Source organism: Erinaceus europaeus, chromosome 3 (genome assembly GCF_950295315.1).
Source record: "Erinaceus europaeus chromosome 3, mEriEur2.1, whole genome shotgun sequence".
NCBI classification, from domain to species: Eukaryota; Metazoa; Chordata; class Mammalia; order Eulipotyphla; family Erinaceidae; genus Erinaceus; species Erinaceus europaeus.
Window position 1 is genome coordinate 147,495,259 of NC_080164.1, and position 18,808 is coordinate 147,514,066.

At 39.2% G+C, this 18,808-nt stretch overlaps 1 protein-coding gene across 2 annotated transcripts in view; it reads left to right on the forward strand.

Moving 5' to 3' along the window:
- The first annotated feature begins 2,520 nt into the window (after window positions 1-2,520).
- Window positions 2,521-18,808, forward strand: part of NFXL1 (nuclear transcription factor, X-box binding like 1) — a 37,178-nt gene continuing 20,890 nt past the window's right edge. The window contains exons 1-11 of one of the 2 annotated variants that reach the window (XM_060188090.1): window positions 2,521-2,629; window positions 2,926-3,111; window positions 5,432-5,605; window positions 8,045-8,154; window positions 10,392-10,522; window positions 12,914-13,092; window positions 14,132-14,293; window positions 14,393-14,493; window positions 16,453-16,567; window positions 16,984-17,108; window positions 18,102-18,224. In XM_060188090.1, coding sequence (XP_060044073.1) covers window positions 2,928-3,111; window positions 5,432-5,605; window positions 8,045-8,154; window positions 10,392-10,522; window positions 12,914-13,092; window positions 14,132-14,293; window positions 14,393-14,493; window positions 16,453-16,567; window positions 16,984-17,108; window positions 18,102-18,224 — 1,404 coding nt within the window. In that variant the 5' untranslated portion in view covers window positions 2,521-2,629; window positions 2,926-2,927. Of the gene's footprint in view, window positions 3,112-5,431; window positions 5,606-8,044; window positions 8,155-10,391; window positions 10,523-12,913; window positions 13,093-14,131; window positions 14,294-14,392; window positions 14,494-16,452; window positions 16,568-16,983; window positions 17,109-18,101; window positions 18,225-18,808 lie in introns of both variants that reach the window. The other variant, XM_016184905.2, reaches the window with a different exon arrangement.

Consider the following 18,808-nt stretch of genomic DNA (forward strand, 5'->3'; position numbering starts at 1 on the left):
AAGAATTAAGATTTGTTTCATTTGTTTCATATGAGACAGAATCTTCATATGTAAGAGAGAAGAAGAGAAAAGCTCTGGGGATCAAACTGGGAACCTCTGACACACAAGTCCTGTTCTCTGCCAGTTAGGTTATTTCCCCAGTCGGAAACTAGATCCTTATTTATTTTTATTTTATATTTAGTTATTTATTTTCCCTTTTGTTGCCCTTGTTGTTTTATTGTTGTTGTTACTGATGTCATCATTGTTGGATAGAACAGAGAGAAATGGAGAGAGGAGGGGAAGAGAGAGATGAGGAGAGAAAGATAGATACCTGAAGACCTGCTTCAACACCTGTGAAGAGACTCCCCTGCAGGTGGGGGGTGGGAAGTTCAGAATTCAGAAGATTTAGGTTCTGATTCTCAAACCATGTTCCTTAAGACTGGCATACTTTAATGATGACTCTTTAGTCACTATCGGGCCATTCCACCAGCTGGGGCCCTAATCGGGGAGTCCTGAGTCTCCCAAACAGACATGATGGTCCTAAATCTCAAATAAATCCCTCTCTCCATTGTTTCCGGTCATCTCTATCAGGAACAACAAAATAGACCCCTTTGTGGGTTCCCATAGGACCTTACTCTCAACCTGGATCAATAATGGTAGAGAATGTTCCATCCTCCAAAGGGAGGCTGGACAATATACTCTATGACACACCTGAGGAAGATTGGTCATGATATTGGGGCAGCTTGGAATGTTCCTACTCATGACCACAGAATGTGAGCTCAGATTTAGAGGGATGCAGAGGTCACATAGGCTCCTAAGCTGAATATTGGCACCAGATCACATCAAATTGATGGGGTAATTTACAGTAATATTTATACCCCTTTCCCATATTAGGGAGCTGCTCTCTACCCTGATCCAGCTTTCTGGTCCTTTTCCCAACAAAATGGAGGACCCCCCCCCCCCAACTCTTCATCTGCACTATTTTAGCCTTTAGGTCCATAATTGTCCAACAGTTTGTTTGGCTTTGTATGTTAACTCTCTTTTCAGCCACCAGGTTCCAGATGCTAGCAGGACTCCGACCAGACTTGCCTGGACAGACATCCCCACCAATGTGTCCTGGAGGTGATTCCCCAGAACCCCGCTCCACTAGGGAAAGAGACAGGAGTATGGATCGACCTGTCAACGCCCATGTTCAGCGGGGAAGCAATTACAGAAGCCAGACCTTCCACCTTCTGCATCCCACGATGACCTTGGGTCCATACTCCCAGAGGGTTAAAGAATAGGAAAGCTATCAGGGGAGGGATGGGATACAGAGTTCTGGTGGTGGGAATTGTGCGAAGCTGTACCCCTCTTATCCTATGGCTTTGTCAATGTTTCCTTTTTGTAAATAAAATTAAAAAAAGACAATCTATTTTAGCTTTTTAATTTTTTAAAAATTTATTTATAAAAAGGAAACACTGACAAAACCATAGGATAAGAGGAGTACAATTCCCATGACCAGAACTCTATATCCCATCCCCTCCCCTGATAGCTTTCCTATTCTTTAACCCTCTGGGAGTCCATACTCCAAGGTCACTGTGGGTTGCATAAGGTGGAAGGTCTGGCTTCTGTAATTGCTTCCCCACTGAACATGGGCGTTGACAGGTCAATTCATACTCCCAGCCTGTCTCTCTCTTTCCCTAAAAATTATCTTTATTCATTTGATAGAGACAGCCAGAAATCAAGAGGGAAAGGGGTGGAAAAGAGACAGAGAGACACCGGCAACCTTGCTTCACCACTCGCAAAGCCTTCCCTCTGCAGGTGGGGACCAGGGGCTCGAACCCAGGTCCCTGCACCTTGTAACACGTGTGCTCAACCAGGTGTGCCCCCCCCCCCCCCCCGCCCCCTAAGACAATCTACTTTAGGGAGCAGCTTGAACATCAAGAGCTGCTTGCTCCGGGAAACGCCTACTGCAGACTACGAAGAACTGACACCGAACAGGCCTTGGCCTTATCCTCTACAACTCTTTCAGCCACTCCAAAGGGAGTTTTCTTCACTCCAGCCACGTTTTCGGAACACTTCCTCAAGCCTGTTCTTGCTCTCCGTTTCTAGTTGGTAAAAATTCCTAGAGCCACGACAAAACCCGAAGACTTCAAGATGGCGGACACTCCGACGGAGTCTTGATACAGCATTCTGCTGGGTTTGCTGGTTTGGGGCAATCGCGTGAAAGTGTCAGCAGCCCATGGGGTGAAGAACAAGTGCGTGCCCCCCGCACCCCGCCCCCCGCCACTCTCACACCCCACCTCCCCCAGAAGAGCGGCCGCCCGCCACCTAGCTACTTCCCTGGGAGCGACGCCTCCCGAGCCCCCGGAGCACACCGGGATTTGTAGTTCTCGAAGACTGGGCCAGTCCACGCATGCTTCGCAGAGCTTCCTCACTCGCTCCCTTACCCCCGCCCGCCCGTCCCCCTTTCCGGATAAGGAAAAGCCTAGTTGATGCCACGTGTTCTGCGACCGTCAACAGGGGCTTGTGGGAATTGTAGTTGCTGTGGGCGGGAGTTGTAGGTAAGGAGACGTAGCTTTCCTTGGGGTCCGCGGCTGCCCTTCGTTCCTGGCGGGAGTAGTGGGCCGTCTGCGGTCTCCGGGATCGCGCTGTCCCTGAGGCTGGGAAGGTGTTTTTCTTTCTTTCTCTCTGTCCTCTCCTACGTTGGGTGTGCTCTTCGCTCAGCGGTCCCTTTCTTTCTCTCCTGAGTCTTCCTCTCCGATCCATCCTCCAAACCCGGTTTTCGCGGGGACGCGCCCTCGGGGAGGGACGGAAACTGGGCCGCAACCTTCTCGGACCAGCTCCCAGCCCTGCGGGGCCCCTCGTCCGACTCCGTGCGCCGCCTCTGCTGCCCTTTGCTTTCTCGGGACTCAGCACCCGCTGACATTCTCCATTGGCTTCTCTCTCATTTCGTCTCCTCTGTAGGCATGGAAGCTCCTTGGCGCCAGGTGGCCGGTGGCCGAGGCCGAGCCCGGGGACGGGCGGCCGTGGCCCCCGCCGCAGGAAATGGAGTCCAGCTCCGCGGGGCCGGCGGAGGACGAGAGAAAGCAGCGGCGGGCGCTGCGGGATCGGTCCCCAGCCCGGGAGGAGCCGGGACCGCAGCAGCTGCAGGTACAGGGGTCGGGGGGCGCCGCAGACCGCGGCGGCCAGGGGCCAGCAGGCCCTCCCCGCGGTCCCACCTGCAAGACCCACTGAGGGTCTTTAGAGTCCGATGGACCCCAGCCTTTGCTCTCGCTCACTGCTCTTCATTGTTGAAGTTCACGGTTGGTTTTACTCTCCAGTGACTAGCGGCACCCCCACCCCGCATCCCGCCGCCCCGCCGCCCCGGCGGCGTAGGATCCTAGGCAGATTCTCATCACGACTCTTTCATTTTTTTTTTTAAACCTTAATTCCTGAATCGGCGTTAATCTTTGTAACTTTCCTCTGCAGAATTAGTCTTTTTTTCCCCCCTCCCCCCTTAACTATTTGTATCCCTAGACCCAGAGTTGCAAATATAACCCCGGAATTTGCTGCGTCCATGCAATTAATTGGGTTTGGTTTCAAACAGCGCCTTAACTTTCAAACGATTGTCAGCAAATGGTCTCCTTCCTTCCTTCCTTCCTTCCTTCCTTCCTTCCTTCCCTCCTTCCCTTCTTTACTTTTTTCTTTCTTTCTTTTTAAATTTCGTGAAAACAACTGATTAACAACTTTTCTTGTAAAACAAGACCTTGTGGCATTAATATTAGGTTGTGCTTGGTAACACAGGTGAAGTGTTGAAGGCAACCGAATGAGTAGCACAGGCAGCCCAGATGTAGGTTTGGTTTTAGGCACGATGAGGTTGGGCTGAGCTCCTGGTTTCCGCAGTGTTTCTCCTGTTTCTGGGGGTCAGCAGTCATTTTCCCTCTGCCCGCTCGCCTTGGCCTGGTGACTCGGATTGCGAGCTCGCTCCCTGCACCCCCTGTGCTTGTGTGACTTCTCCTGACTGTGTTCTAGCTGTTCACGCCGTTCATGCCCTTTGCTGGGCGTATCTCATGAGGCCTTCTTTATTATTTAGTGGCGCCTGAAAATACACACCCGACTTCTACTTGTTCTTGGTAATGGTAGGGAGAGTACATGAGTCAAAGGATAGTCCGTCCCTGTGGGAATAGGTGGGCAGTTGACCTTCCGATTGCTTTTTCTTCTAAGTTATTATTTTTATTTTTTTAAAATTTATTTACTTATTTTCCCTTTTGTTGCCCCCCCCCCTTTTTTTGTTGTTGTAGTTATTGCTGTTGTTGATGTCGTCGTTTTTGGATAGGACAGAGAGAAATGGAGAGAGATGGGGAAGACAGAGAGGGGGAGAGAAAGACAGACACCTGTAGACCTGCTTCACTGCCTGTAAAGCAACGCCCCTGCAGGTGGGGGAGCTCGGGCTTGAACCCGGATTCTTACGCCGCCTTACACTGCCGGTCCTTGCTCTTCACGCCACGTGCGCTTAACCTGCTCTGCTACCTTCCGACTCCCCTAAGTTAATTTTTAAGTTAGGTGGTATTTTCTTAGCTTGCAATTTCTGAGCATTATTAATGTTGTGTGATATGCACTTTGGACATCTTAACACTTTTCTCTTAGTAAACATTTCATGAGGGAAATAAATATAAAGCATCACTAAATATAAATACACACACCTAAAAGAAGAGAGCTTCTCTTGGCATTGATAGGTCAGTTTCAAGCATAAAGCCAATTTCAAATTAGTACTTGAAATGTCTAAATGAGATAATGAAAAATTCTCTTCATGTGGCTACTAATTAATTGAAATCAGTTTGTATGTATGTCTATTCTTAAATTATGATTATTGCTCAGAAAATTTTATTGATACTTATTTGATGAAATTCCCATGGTCTTTGCTTTTGAGAAATTTGAAGTGTCATTGGGAATGTTCTGTGAAGTAATCTATTGCTTTCTGCATTGTTATTTAACCAAGTAACTAAATGGAAAGTACAGAAAGTGCTAAAGATAATCATGGAAGAAGTAATAGAGAAGTTAACTTTTATTTTTAGAATGAAGTTGTTGTATGAAGCATTTTTTTTGTATTAGTAACATTTCTATGGATTAATATTTAATGTTTTATTGTGACCACGCTTTAATGGAAGACAGAAACCAGAGGTTTTAAAGAAGCGTTTATAATCTTAATAGGAACACAGTGAATATTATTTGTATAGTCTTTGGTGGACTGGACTATTGAGAAAAGATAGATTGTGATATGATACTCGTGGATCCCTCCTAAAATTTAATGTGTGATTTATTTTGAACATTTTGTTTAAATTTTTGTTAATGTTCTTATTGTGAGGTTAACCACCAGTTTTTTTTTTTTTACTACTTATGTCATACCTTTATGTATTACAGTACACCATACCTTGCTTTTTGAAAGAACATATTTTCAGAAATGATACTCATTACTTTTTCTTTTAAGCAGAGCTAACATCTCATAGAAAATTTGAAGAAATCAAGAAAGCTAATCAAGCAGCAGCCAAAAAACTTGTTGAAGAACATTTTAGCTCTTCATCTGAAGAAGAAGGAGATGAAGATTTTGAAGGAAAACAAGGAAAAATAGTTGCTAATACATTTACAACTTATACTACTCAGACAGGTACTGATTGACCTTTTACTTTTTGACATCAATGAAAATTTATTACTCACTTTTTTTTTTTTTTGCACAATTGGGAGCCTCCTCCTGTACAGATGATCTTACCACTCTGTGGTCTTTTTGCTTTTTTTCAGAGACCAAAAGGGAGGAAGAGAGAAAAGTTACATTTATGTTCATATTATGATAATGTTTTGTTGAATGCTAAATTAAATGATTTTAGAAAGGCAGAAATTAATCAAATACCTTATTTAATTTTTCTGTATGGTAACTTAAAATATAGTTTGAACTTTCTTGCTTTTTTTCTCCCTCTGTTTTCTAACTGAAAAAGCTGGCTTGGAGTAGTGAAGGCAGTGAAAATCCTGCCTTCACTACTCCAAGCCAGCTTTCTTGTTTTGCTAACTTTGGTGCTTACTATAGCTTATGTTGTTGATCTACTTTTCTTAGAGACTCCATCAACCTCTGATGAACAGCCTAAAGTTATGTAGGTGTGTTTCTCTTACACTAAAGTGAGATTGCTGCCCTTTTGGTGCCACATGTACCTTGGGGTGGTTTTTCTGCTTTTCATGTTGCTATTACTGTCAATTCTTGGGCCTTCCTATAGTAAATGTCCTTAGCGTGTGGCATAGTGGCCTCACTCCGGAGTCAGACTGAAGTTCTCTGTTTCAGTTTTCTAATCTGTAAACTGAAGATAAAAATAACTTATTTACTCCTGCTGAATTACCAGTAGGATAATGCCTAGCAGATACAGGTAACCACTTAAAAAAATTGAGTCTCATAATTGTTTAAAGATATACTTATTTGATTTTTATGAGAGAAACCAGAGTACCACTCAGCTCTGATCTGGCAATATAGGATTAGACCTAGGTTCTCAGACATATAAGTCCTATGCTATCCTGTACAGTTGACTCTCCAGCTTGGTCCAGTAATTTCTTTCTAAGAATTTTATAATATACATATTATATTAATATATAATAAAATAATATACATTATACAGTATATAATATATTTATGACAGAATAATATAATATACATATATTATAAACTTCTTAGAAATTACTAGACAAAGCTGGAGAGACAGCATTACAGGACAGCATAGGACGTACATATATATATATATATATATATATATATATATATATATATGGCTGGCTTGGAGTATATACATATATATATATGTATGTATTTTCACTGCCTTCACTACTCCAAGCCAGCTTTTTCAGGTAGTAGAAACAGAGGGAGAAAAAAAAGACAAAACCCAAGACTAATAGTTGAAACACAAGATTTTAAGAATAAAAAACAAACAAAAGAACCACTTAGGTTTACACTGGGAATTTATTCATGCTCATATCTATTTGTACTAACAAATATAAGTATAGAAGATATATAGAATCCATGTCAGATAATGTTCTCCTGATTTTTATATGATTTCTGTAAAATGTTTGAAAAAAGAATGGTAATTCCAAAATGGTGGAAGGTGCGGAAGTTTGTAATTTGTTGATGGGAATGTTCCAAAAAGTACAGCATATAGTCTTAATTATATATAGACAAAAATCCCAAAATAATTCATTAAAAACAAACACAGTCAAATAAAGTTGGTAATTAAAAATTTAAAAAAGAGGGGAAGAAGGAAAGATACCATAGCATCAAATCCTCCAGTGTGAAAATCCAGTGTCGTAAGAGCTAGGTTTGGACTTGGATCATGTATACTGTCTTTTTAGACAGAAATAGTAAACAGAACTTAATGAAGCAATGTTGTTATATTCACACAGACTTGAGGATCTTTCCATTCAACAAGATTTTACTAAAATTATGCTGTGTGTTGGGGGCTGGGCAGTGGTGTCCCCAGTTGAGCGCATGTATCATCACACGGAAGGACCTGGGTCCAAACCTCTGCTCCCTATCTGTAAGGGGGAAGCTTCATCAGTAGTGCTTCATCAGGGCTCCTGGTGTCTGCCTGTCTGTCTCTCTCTCATTCTGTCTCTTCTCTTTTTCTCCCCCCACAAAAAAATTTCTCTCAATCCTATTAAATTAAAAAAAAACACACATACTTTGTGTAACACACACACGCTTACAGTTATGCTAAATGGTTCTGCTGAATTTTGACATTTCACTTCCTCAGTTTTTTCACTTCCGTTTCTAATATGCTTTCCATTACTCCTTTACATTATGCTGCTCTGTCCCCACTAATTTTGTTGAGTTGTAATAGCAAGTGTGCTTTGAAAGAGGGTAAAGGTATTTTTTGAATCAAGTACATAAGATTTAGGATGTGGACTTAATGACCACTTGGCAGCTGTCTATTTGCTTTTGTTTTATAAACTTCTGTTTGTTATAATTTGAGGAGTAGTTATTACTAGACAGGTGTCACATGACATGCTGCTACTAGTGAGTTTGTATTGCTTTCAAATGTTGCTTAACCTGAGATTTTATTTTTTAAATTTCAAGATGGAGATATACGTGAGTTAGAACGAACAAAGCAATATCTAAATGAAGCTTTTCAAGCAGGAGCTATGACGTGCTTAATTTGTATTGCTTCAGTAAAGAGAAACCAAGCAGTAAGTTTTCCTCCTTATCTACACTAATATATCTTCCCCAAGTTTGCATTTACAATTCTTAACCAGCTATTCTTTTTATTATTTGTGTTTACAAATGCCTCATTAGAGTTTTTTTATATATGAATTGGTCTTTATATTGTAATTCTGTTATGTGTGTGTGTATGCCTCAGAGTGAGCGCTCAGTATTTTAATACTATTATTATAATTGAAGCAAATATCTTCAGTTTTCGTGCATGTGCCAATTTGAAACAGCATTTTTAGCATATTCACTTTGGAGTTCCCACAAATACTGACATGTTCAAATAAACTATTTCAGTACCTTTAGCAGGTTTAAGAAAAAATATAGTCCCTGCCATTAAGAGAAGAATTATATAACCCAACAGTGACACTTAAAGATTTTTTGTGAGCTTTACCTGTACTGAAGGTGCTATGGAGACTATGGTCCTTGGGGAGAGGTAGACACAGACATAGCTCATGTAACCAGAGAGTCCATGGCGTAATTGTCAGGGGATCTATGTATACATTTAAAGGGGTCATAAATGAAGCAACTAAATGAAAGTGATGATTGAAAATGATAAAGACTCGAGATTTGAACCTCTGATTGATCCTCTGCTTTTGCAGCAACACTGCCTAGAAGAAGAAAGTAGGTGGATGAAAATGGGTTGATCATGTAGAGTGAATCAAAAGTTTAACAAACATGGGATAGAATGGTGTAGCAGAAACGTGTGTCTTTCGTGTCTGGAGTCATACGTAGCCAGTTGGCTTACTCTGAACTCAGTTACAGTGGATTGAGTAGTTTCTCTCCACATAGCTACCATTTGAGTCATATTTTACATGATTCTTCACAGGACCCTTTGTAGGACTAAACTTTGGTTCTTAGTAGTAATCAACTCAAAAATGTACCCTTTGTTGGCATTTCCTCTTCCCTCTCTTGTTCTCTCACTCCTGCATTTCAGTTATCTTAGGCATTTTCTTTGGAAGGAACTGGGTCCAAGAAGTTAGTATATTTTTAAAACGGTATTGTCACCTTATCAATATATGCTGTATACCTTATTTTATTAACAGTTGCAAAATGTTATAATGAAGAGAGAACTGGGGTTGGGATGTGGCACACCCAGTTAATTACACACATAACCATGTGCAAGGACCTGGGTTCAGACCCCTGCTCCCTGCCTGCATGGGGGATGCTTCTTGAGTGGTGAAACACGTTTGCCAGTGTCTCTCTTTTTCTCTCCTGCTTGAGTGGTGAAGCAGGTTTGTAGGTGTCTCTCTTTTTATTTCCTTCTCTATCTCCCCCTCCCCTTTCAATTATTATCTGTCCTATCTAGTAAAAATAGAAAGAAAAAAGGTGGCTACCAGGAGCGGTGGATTCCTAATGTCAGCACTGAGCCCCAGCGATAATCACGGTGGCAATAAAATTAAAGCAGAGAGATAGAGAACTGATTTTTGTTAGATATATCAAATTGTTGACAGGTTTTAGAAATTAATTTACTGTTGGGCTGGAGAGGCAACAAATTGGCTATACAAAACAACTTGCCTGCTTGAGACTCTTGAGGTCCCAGATTCAATCCCCAGCACCACCATAAGCCAGAGATGAGCAGTGCTATGGTACAAAACCACCCAGCCAAACAAAAAACCCCAAAACTCATTTACTATTATTTTTTAAGCTTTAAGTTATATACTCAAAGTTTGCTTACCTACTTTTGAGAATTTTTCTTTATCAGATACTTAACTGTTTAATAACAAAAGGGTTATATGGGGAAACAAAAAGGTGTATGTTTTGTTTAAGGACTCATTTTAAATGTTGTTTCCACTTGGAAATAACATAAATGTCCAACAGAAATTGCTTAAGTAAATTCTGATGTATAAATTTACAGGATTTGTAGCTGTAAATACATTATTTAGACACAAACACATTTATGAAAGTAAGTGCTTTCACCATGTTAAGAGACTATAAAACTATATATCAGTATAGTATGAACTCATGAGTATGAAATATATACTACTGAAATAATTTGGAGGCCATCCATAATGTTAGGTCTAGCTAGGTATTTTTTAGCTGAATGAATATACATGATTAGTATTTTTCTTTAAAAAAAAAAAAGATTTCCTTTTTCTTAGTCTTCAGGTAGTCCTAGAAGATAGTTTAGTTCAGTGCTCATTTCAAAGTATTGTGAAATCATCAAAGGAAAATCGCTGTATGCATGCATGTTAATTTTTGATAACATTTGTTTTAGGTTTGGAGCTGTTCAGGATGTTTCTGTATATTTCACATGCCCTGCATCCAGAAGTGGGCTAAAGATAGCCAGTTTTTAGTATCTTCTTTGACAGATGATGATTTTGGAAAGAAAGATTATCCCTGGCCTTGGTAATTTTTTTTTTTTTGTTGTTGTTAATATTTAGTTGAAGTACTAAGTTGTAAAATAAATGAAAACTGATGCTCCTAAGTTGCCTTACCTGAGGTTTTCAGTATCTGTGTTTGATCTTCACTTTGGTATTTGGCTTGTGTAGGGAGAGATGAGACTTTGGTAATGAATGTTCCCCCTCTCCCATTTTTATACCAGTCCTATCAACAAGAAAATAAACCATTCAGACTCTTTTTCCTGAAAAACAACTCTTTCATTATCATTTTAATTGCTCTTATTTCTCATTTATAGCCCTGGGCTCCTTCATAAATCTGATACTTGTCTTCTGGAGTTACTAATTAGTATGCATTAATATTACAAGGCTTTCTTTCATCTAGTATGTTCTGATCATATACTTCTCAATTCTGTCTTTAAAATCTCTCAAAACTATAGCTGTAGATTATAGAGACTTACTAATTTTTCTTCTTATTTTTTTTAACTTTTACTTATAAAAAGGAAATACTGAACTTACTAATTTTTCTATACTTATTACTGGTTTGGCTAGCATACATGATTATTTGATTTAGAATTTCTGTGGTATGTCCACAAAGAGTTGAACAGTTGGGTATTAGAATTTTTATATCTACTAAATAAAGATAATGAAAAGTTTTTACATAATTGCGAACACAAGGACTCTGTGTTCATAGAAATATTCACTTTTGTAACTTGTATTTGTAACTTTAGTCATTTTTTTCTTAGCAGAAGTCTTCATACTGTGCAAACTTCATGCCTCAGAAAACCTGGATTCACATCAGATCATTCCTTATTGCCATAAATAACCCTGTGTTCCATATTTCACATTTTTTCCTTAGTAGTTTAGAAGCAGTTTATTAAACAAATACAGGAGGAAAGAAGAAGCGTCAATAGCAAGGACAAGCAAAAGTGCACCCCTGAAAAACTGGGCAGTAGGCAAGGAGAGAATGGTTCTACCCATATTTCAATTTAAAGCAAGAATCATGACAGGATTAAGAATGTATTTTGTAAAAAAAAAAAAATTATTTCATTTAATCCTTATCAAGATAAAACTAAAACTCCATTTAAATGTTAGTGTTTTTAATTAGTTTTGAGGAAACCAAACATTTAAGATACTCATTTCTACTAAGATAGTGCATTGTTTATGAGTAGGGTATGACAGAATTGCATTTCATGTCTTTCTCTGTATGTTACTGTTTTAAATAAGACCTATACCTTTTCAGATGTTGCCTTTACCTCCTCCAAAAAATACTGGTTATTTCAAGTGAGACTTGATACTTTGTTCTAGTTACAAAAGCAGGTATCTTGATTACTTTGAACATTTTGTGACAGTTGGAAATAGCATGTCCTCAGAACAGTGGGATATATTGTGCATAATACAAAAGGAATTTAAGTGATCCTGTGAACTATATTCTAGTATAGTATAGTAGTTATACTTATTTGGCTAGGGGATAATAAAGACTAGAACATCCTTTTAGAATTTTATAGAACTGATGATGGTTAACTGTTACAATGCCAAAACTCATAAATCTTGTTAATGAAAAGACCTTCCATTTTAGCAGAGAATATGAAACAGCATTTGTACTTTTCGTTTTCAAGTATTTTTTTTCTGTAATTCTAGGTTTCAGTCATGTCTCTTACAAGTCTGCTGCTTACCTATAACCTGATTTATCTCTTCTGTTTGCTAATACAGATTATTGTAAACCATACAGTCAAGCTTTGAAAACACTGAGCCTTTGTGAAAATAGGGGTGGATGCTTCATGAATTAAGTTCATGCACTTAGAAGGCCACTGTTACTTTCTTTTTGTAGGGGTTTCCTAGACATTCTCTGTTTCATAAACATAGCAGAGACTAAACACATGTGGCTGTTATTTTTTGTTTTTACTTATAAAAGACATTATTCTTTAGTCTAATGCAGCCACCACCTTTTTCCCCCAGAGATAAAAAGATAGAGAGGCAGAGAGATGGGATAAAGGAAATAGGATTGAAGCTTTGCTCAGTGAAGTAGGGACTGGATTCAAACCTGGATTGCACACATGACAAACAGCACACCACCCAAGTGAGCTATCTTGCTGGCCTGGCACTACCTATATTTCAAGTATAGTAATTGTGTGTGGCTTATGGTCACTCTACTGGGCAGTGCAAGCCTAGACTGGTTCCATCAACTCATGACCTTATTTTTCCTGGTAGAACTATTTTAGACTTCTAATAAAAGTTGATTTTAATAAAAGATTGATTTTTTTTCCTAACACAAAAATGGAGCAGAGAGTACCTTGACATAAAGCTAATAGAGCATACTGTTAATGAATATATATTTACATAAATGTAGTTACATGTCACTTTCAAAAATAAAAATAACTTAAGTTCATTCTTCTTTTAGTCCCAAGTGTAGGTTCGAGTATAAGCAGTCTGACACACCCACCAGGTACTATTGCTACTGTGGAAAAGTGGAAGATCCCCCTCTAGACCCATGGCTCGTGCCTCATTCATGTGGCCAAGTATGTGAGAGAGAATTTAAACCTCCTTGTGGCCATAAATGTTTACTCCTTTGTCATCCAGGTGAGTTAATGTATTTCTTATGAGTGGTTGGTTAATTCTAATCATGTGAGACAAAAAGAAATGAGAACACTGAATTCAGAACTTAACTTTATATAAGTAATAGCTATCAAGATTTACTGCATATGAGTGATAGTTTTACCTGAGACTGGGGGCAGGGGGAGAGAAAGAAAGAAACCACAGTACCCCTCTACCACATGTGGTGTTGACCAGCCAACTGGAACAGTCAGGCAGGTGTAAAGTTCTACCATTGCAGCTATTTCCCCAGCTGCTGTTTAAGAAAATATGGCGGGTCTGGGCATGGTGTACTTGGTAGAACACACACATTAGCATGTACAAGGACCCGGGCTCAAGCCCCCAGTCCTCACCTATAGAGAAACAGTTTCATGAGTGATGGAGCAGTGTTGCAAGTGTCTTTCCTCTCTCTCAATTTTTCTTTGTCTCTAAAAAAAAAAAAAAAAAAAAGAATAGAAAAAAGAAAGAAAGCAGCAAAGAGAGAAAGGAAAACAGAAGAAAAATGCTGCTGGGACCAGTAGATTTATCATGCAGGCACCAAGCCCCAGTGATAACCCTGTGGCAATTAAAAAACAGAAAAGAGGGGCTGGGTGGTAGCATACCTGGTTGAACACATGTATTACAATGCCTAATTGGACTTGAGCCCCTGATTCCCACCTGCAGGGGAAAGCTTTGCGAGTGGTGAAGCATTGCTGTAGGTGTCTGTCTCTCTCCCTCCATACCTCCCCCCCTCCAGTTTCTCGCTGTCTCTATCCAATACATATAGAAAAAAAGAAAATATTGAAAAGGCTTGTCTTTTAAAGTATAAGTAAAGCTTTAGAAGTTGCTAATAGGTATAGGAATTGGAAGTTTTAACTTTTTTTTTTTTTTTTTTTTTACAGAGAGAAGTAGAGAGAGGAGGGGAAGACAGAGAAGGGTTAGACACCTGCAGACCTGCTTCACCGCCTGTGAAGCAATTCCCCTGCAGGTGGGGAGCCAGGGCGGAAGTTTTTAACTTCTAATATTTCCCCCTTTCACTGAATTCTAGGTCCATGTCCTCCTTGTCCAAAGATGGTCACAACTTCTTGTTACTGTAAGAAAGCAAAACCTATTCCTCGGAGGTGCAGTGCCAAGGAATGGTCATGTCAGCTGCCATGTGGGCGGAAGTTGCTATGTGGACAACATAAATGTGAAAATCCTTGTCATGCAGGTAAAAAGTCTTTATGTATTAGATGGCCTGGCTCTAAACACAATTCAAAGCAGTCTTTATTACTTTCATTTCTCTACTGATTTACTGATGTGATTTTAGGAAGTTGTCAGCCCTGTCCCAGAGTCAGCAGGCAGAAATGTGTCTGTGGCAAACAAATAGCTGAAAGAAGCTGTGCAAGTCCAGTATGGCATTGTGAGCAAGTAAGTATATGCATTTTCAGGTGTCAGAATTAAAGGACATAGAATAAATGGTTTGAAGTGCCAGTTGGATGTCGTTGGATACAAGAATTTAGTAACTCCAGTGAACAATATTCTTTTTTTTAATATATATTTTTATTTGTTTATTTTCCCTTTTGTTGCCCTTGTTGTTTTTCATTGTTGTTGTAGTTATTATTGTTGTTATTGATTTCATCGTTATTGGATAGGATGGAGAGAAATGGAGAGAAGAGGGGAAGACAGAAAAGGGGAGAGAAAGATAAGCCACCTGTAGACCTGTTTCAACGCTTGTGAAGCGACTCCCCTGCAGGTGGGAAGCCGGGGACTCAAACTGGTATTCTTACTCCGGTCCTTGTGCTTTGCACCACGTGCGCTTACCCCACTGCGCTACCTCCTGACTCCCACAATATTCTTTTTTTAAAGATTTTTTTCCAAGTTAGTATTTTAATTACCAGAGGGAGTTGTCTCCTCCCCTACATAAATAACTACCAGCTTTTGAATTCAGCACTTAGGTACTGCTTGTTAGCTCTCCCACCTTCACTCTCCAGCTTCATCCAGCACCACTACTCTGCTCTTTAGGTAATCCAATTAAGGATGTAGGATTGATTTTCTAGGTTGTTTTCTCTAGACTTAGCTTGTAAAACTTTGGTGGATGATGTTAATAAGCTGTGTGTAATTTTTACTTTACTATATTTAAAAAATATATAGGGGCCAGGTGATGGCACACCCAGTTAAATACATACATACCATGCACTAAGGCCCAGGTTCAAGCTCTCAGTCCTCACCTCTCAGCTTTGCAAATGGTGAAGTAGTGCTGCAGGTGTCTCTTGGTCTGTCTCCCTCCTTATTTCCCCCTTCTCGCTCAGTTTCTCTTTATCTATCCAATGAATAAATACTTAAAATGATTACAAAAGTAGTGCTGGTGCCAATAAAAATAGATGCAATTTAAAAAAAAATAAAATACAGTAGACCCTTGAAAAACACGAGTTTGAACTGCACAAGTCTATATGTGGATTTTTCTGTAAAGGACTTGTGCTTACAATATGGAACAATGCAGTACAGTGCAGTAAATGCATTCTCTTTATGATTTTTTCTAACGTTTTGTTTTCTGTAGCTTATTATAAGAATGTAATAAATAATACATCTAACATACAAAATATGTGCTGATTTTTGTTACTGATGAGTCTTTTGATTGATAATAAGCCATTAGTAGTAACTTTTGGGGGAGTTAGAAGTGACAGAGCCAGAGAGGTAGCACAGGTAACATACTAGACTTTAATACCTAAGGCTCCCAGAGGTCACAGGTTTAGTGCCTAGCAACACCACATACCAGAACTGAGCAGTGCTTTGGCGTCTCTGTCTCATGAAAATAAAATTCTTTCAACAATTTATTTACTCATCAACAAGGGAGAACCAGAGCATCACTTTGGCATATGTAATCCTAGGAATCAGACTCAGGACCTCATGCTTGAGTCTAGTCTCTACGATGCCATCTCCTGCACCACAATAAAATCTTAAATAAAGCATATATACAGTACTCAGATTTTTGACTGTGGAGGGGCAGGGGAATATATCAACATTTCTATCCCTTGAATTGTTCAAGGGATTTTTTTGGTATATAGGATATATATGTAGTTATGTGTGTGATATACTTATACCTTAGAAAGATAAAATATAATGATGAATATAAACAAATTGCTTACTTAAGAATGAAAAATGAATTGTTCTTACAAAGCCTGTTTTGTTAACTTAAAAAAAAAAAATACTTTGTTAAATTTTAGAGAGACACCAGAGTACTGCTTAGCTGTGGCTTATGGTGGTGCTGGGGATTGACTCTCCGACCAAGGATTCTCAGGCATGGCAGTCTTTTGTATATGCTCTCTCCCCAGCTCTATTTTGTTAGCCTTTAAGTCCTTCATGAGTACTAATTGCATTTTGTTTTAGGTTTGTGGAAGAACACTGCCATGTGGTAACCATACATGTGAACAAGTTTGCCATGTTGGTGCTTGTGGAGAATGTCCTCGATCTGGGAAAAGGTTCTGTCCTTGTCAGAAGTCAAGTAAGCACATTATGGTTTTGATTTCCATTTCCCTAATCAGAGAAGTTGAACTTTTTTTTAAGGCATGCCTGTTAGCCAGCCAGCTGTATGTCTTTGGAGAAGTGGGACTTTGTAAGTCTTAATAATTTACCTTCTAGCTGCCTCCATGGCTACAGTAAAACTGTTAAAAACAAAACAACACAAACTTTAGTGGCTCCTAGGAGGAAGTTAGCTTGGTTGGTTGAACTCAGGACTTGTCTTCCTGAAGCTTCCAGTTTGATTCTTGTACTAGAGTAGTATTCTGGTTTTTTCCTCTTTCTCTCATATGAAACTTTACCTAACTCAAGTGAAATAAATGATTTTTTTCCCTAAAAACAAAACTTTAAATGTAATATGATTGTCATCCTAACTAATACTGACTTACTGTTTATTTTCAGAGTTTTCTTTGCCTTGTACAGAAGATGTACCAACTTGTGGCGACAGTTGTGACAAATTACTTGAATGTGGAATCCATAGATGTTCACAGCGCTGTCACCGAGGTCCTTGTGAAACATGTAGACAAGTTAGTCACCTCCTGTAATAATTACTTTAATGAACTATAATGCCTACTATAATATCAAGTGTATTTATTCTGTTTTTTTTTTTTAATATTTTTATTGCCACCAGGGCTATTGCAGAGGCTTGATGCCAGCATTACAAATACACTGCTCCTGGTAGCCATTTTTTCCTTTTCATTTACATTTAATTTGATAAAAGAGAGAAATTGAGATGGAGAGAGAGATAGAGAGGGATAAAGAAAGATAGACACTTACAGACCTGCTTGAAATGCCTCCCCTGAAGTTGAGGAGAGGGGCTTTGAACCTGGATCCTTGTGCACAGTACTGTGTGTGCTTAACCAGGTGTGCCACTGCCTGGCCCCTTGGACTTTTTGTTTCAGGATTTGTATGATTTTACTTAGCTAATGTGTTTTTTGTTTTTGAAGGAAGACATTAAACTAGCAGTCAAATCTAAAAATTCCTTTTGTTGGTTTTTACTTGGTAAAAGTTTGGATTTTTTAAGTCTAGTGTATGGTTTTTTGTCCTCAGAAATATTCAGAGCAATGATGAATTATGCTTACTAATGATGGAAGAGAAATGGATGTCTAGACTAGATCTGACTGAGACTTTAAAGCCATCTATCTGTATATCATTTTGGTTTTGACCATACTACAACTCTATAACCAGGTTTTCTTATTTTACTAAGATAATGCTGTTTTTTTAGTATATAGTTAGGTGTAACTGATTTTAGTGTGTGGCATTGTTTTCCTATGTAATATCAGATTTCTGTTTAATATTGGAAATCTATTTGAAATTTTTGTTTTGGGGGACAAATTAAGATGCAAACACATTTGCATCTTAATTGGAAATTCAGCTTTTAATGATAAGATCTTTTATGTAAAATTTTCTCTTAGAACTTTTCTCCTTCATACTTTAATAATTAATAGAGATTGTAGGGCAGGAAAAAAAAAGAACTGATAGCAATTAGTTTTGATAGTGTTCATTTGATTTTTTTCCAGGAAGTGGAAAAACAGTGTCGCTGTGGAAAGCATACAAAACGAATGCCATGCCATAAATCTTACCTGTGTGAAACTAAATGTATTAAGATGCGTGACTGTCAGAAACATCAGTGTAGAAGAAAGGTACGTGTGATCAAGCTGATTTTAAAATCCTATTGATTTATTTTCCTCCCATAAATCTGTCAATCATTATTAAATCACTAAAAAAAAAAAATTAAAAATTACAAAGATTTAACCAAAACATCCTTGGTTAACAAACAAGTCTTTTGTATAGATAAGTAGAAGTGAAATTATATTTTTGGGATTAACTGTCATACAATAAGTCACTAAAGGATAAGAAAATTTAGCTTGGGAGTCGGGCGGTGGTGCAGTGGGTTAAGCGCACGTGGCGCAAAGCGCAGGGACCGGCATAAGAATCCTGGTTCAAGCCCCCGGCTCCCCACCTGCAGGGGAGTCGCTTCACGGGCGGTGAAGCAGGTCTGCAGGTGTCTATCTTTCTCTCCCCTCTCTCTCTGTCTTCCCCTCCTCTCTCCATTTCTCTCTGTCCTATCCAACAACAAAGCAACGTCAACAATGGCAATAATAACCGCAACGAGGCTGCAACAACTAGGGCAACAAAAAGGGGGAAAAATGGCCTCCAGGAGCAGTGGATTCATGGTGCAGGCACCGAGCCCAGCAATAACCCTGGAGGAAAAAAAAAAAAAAAA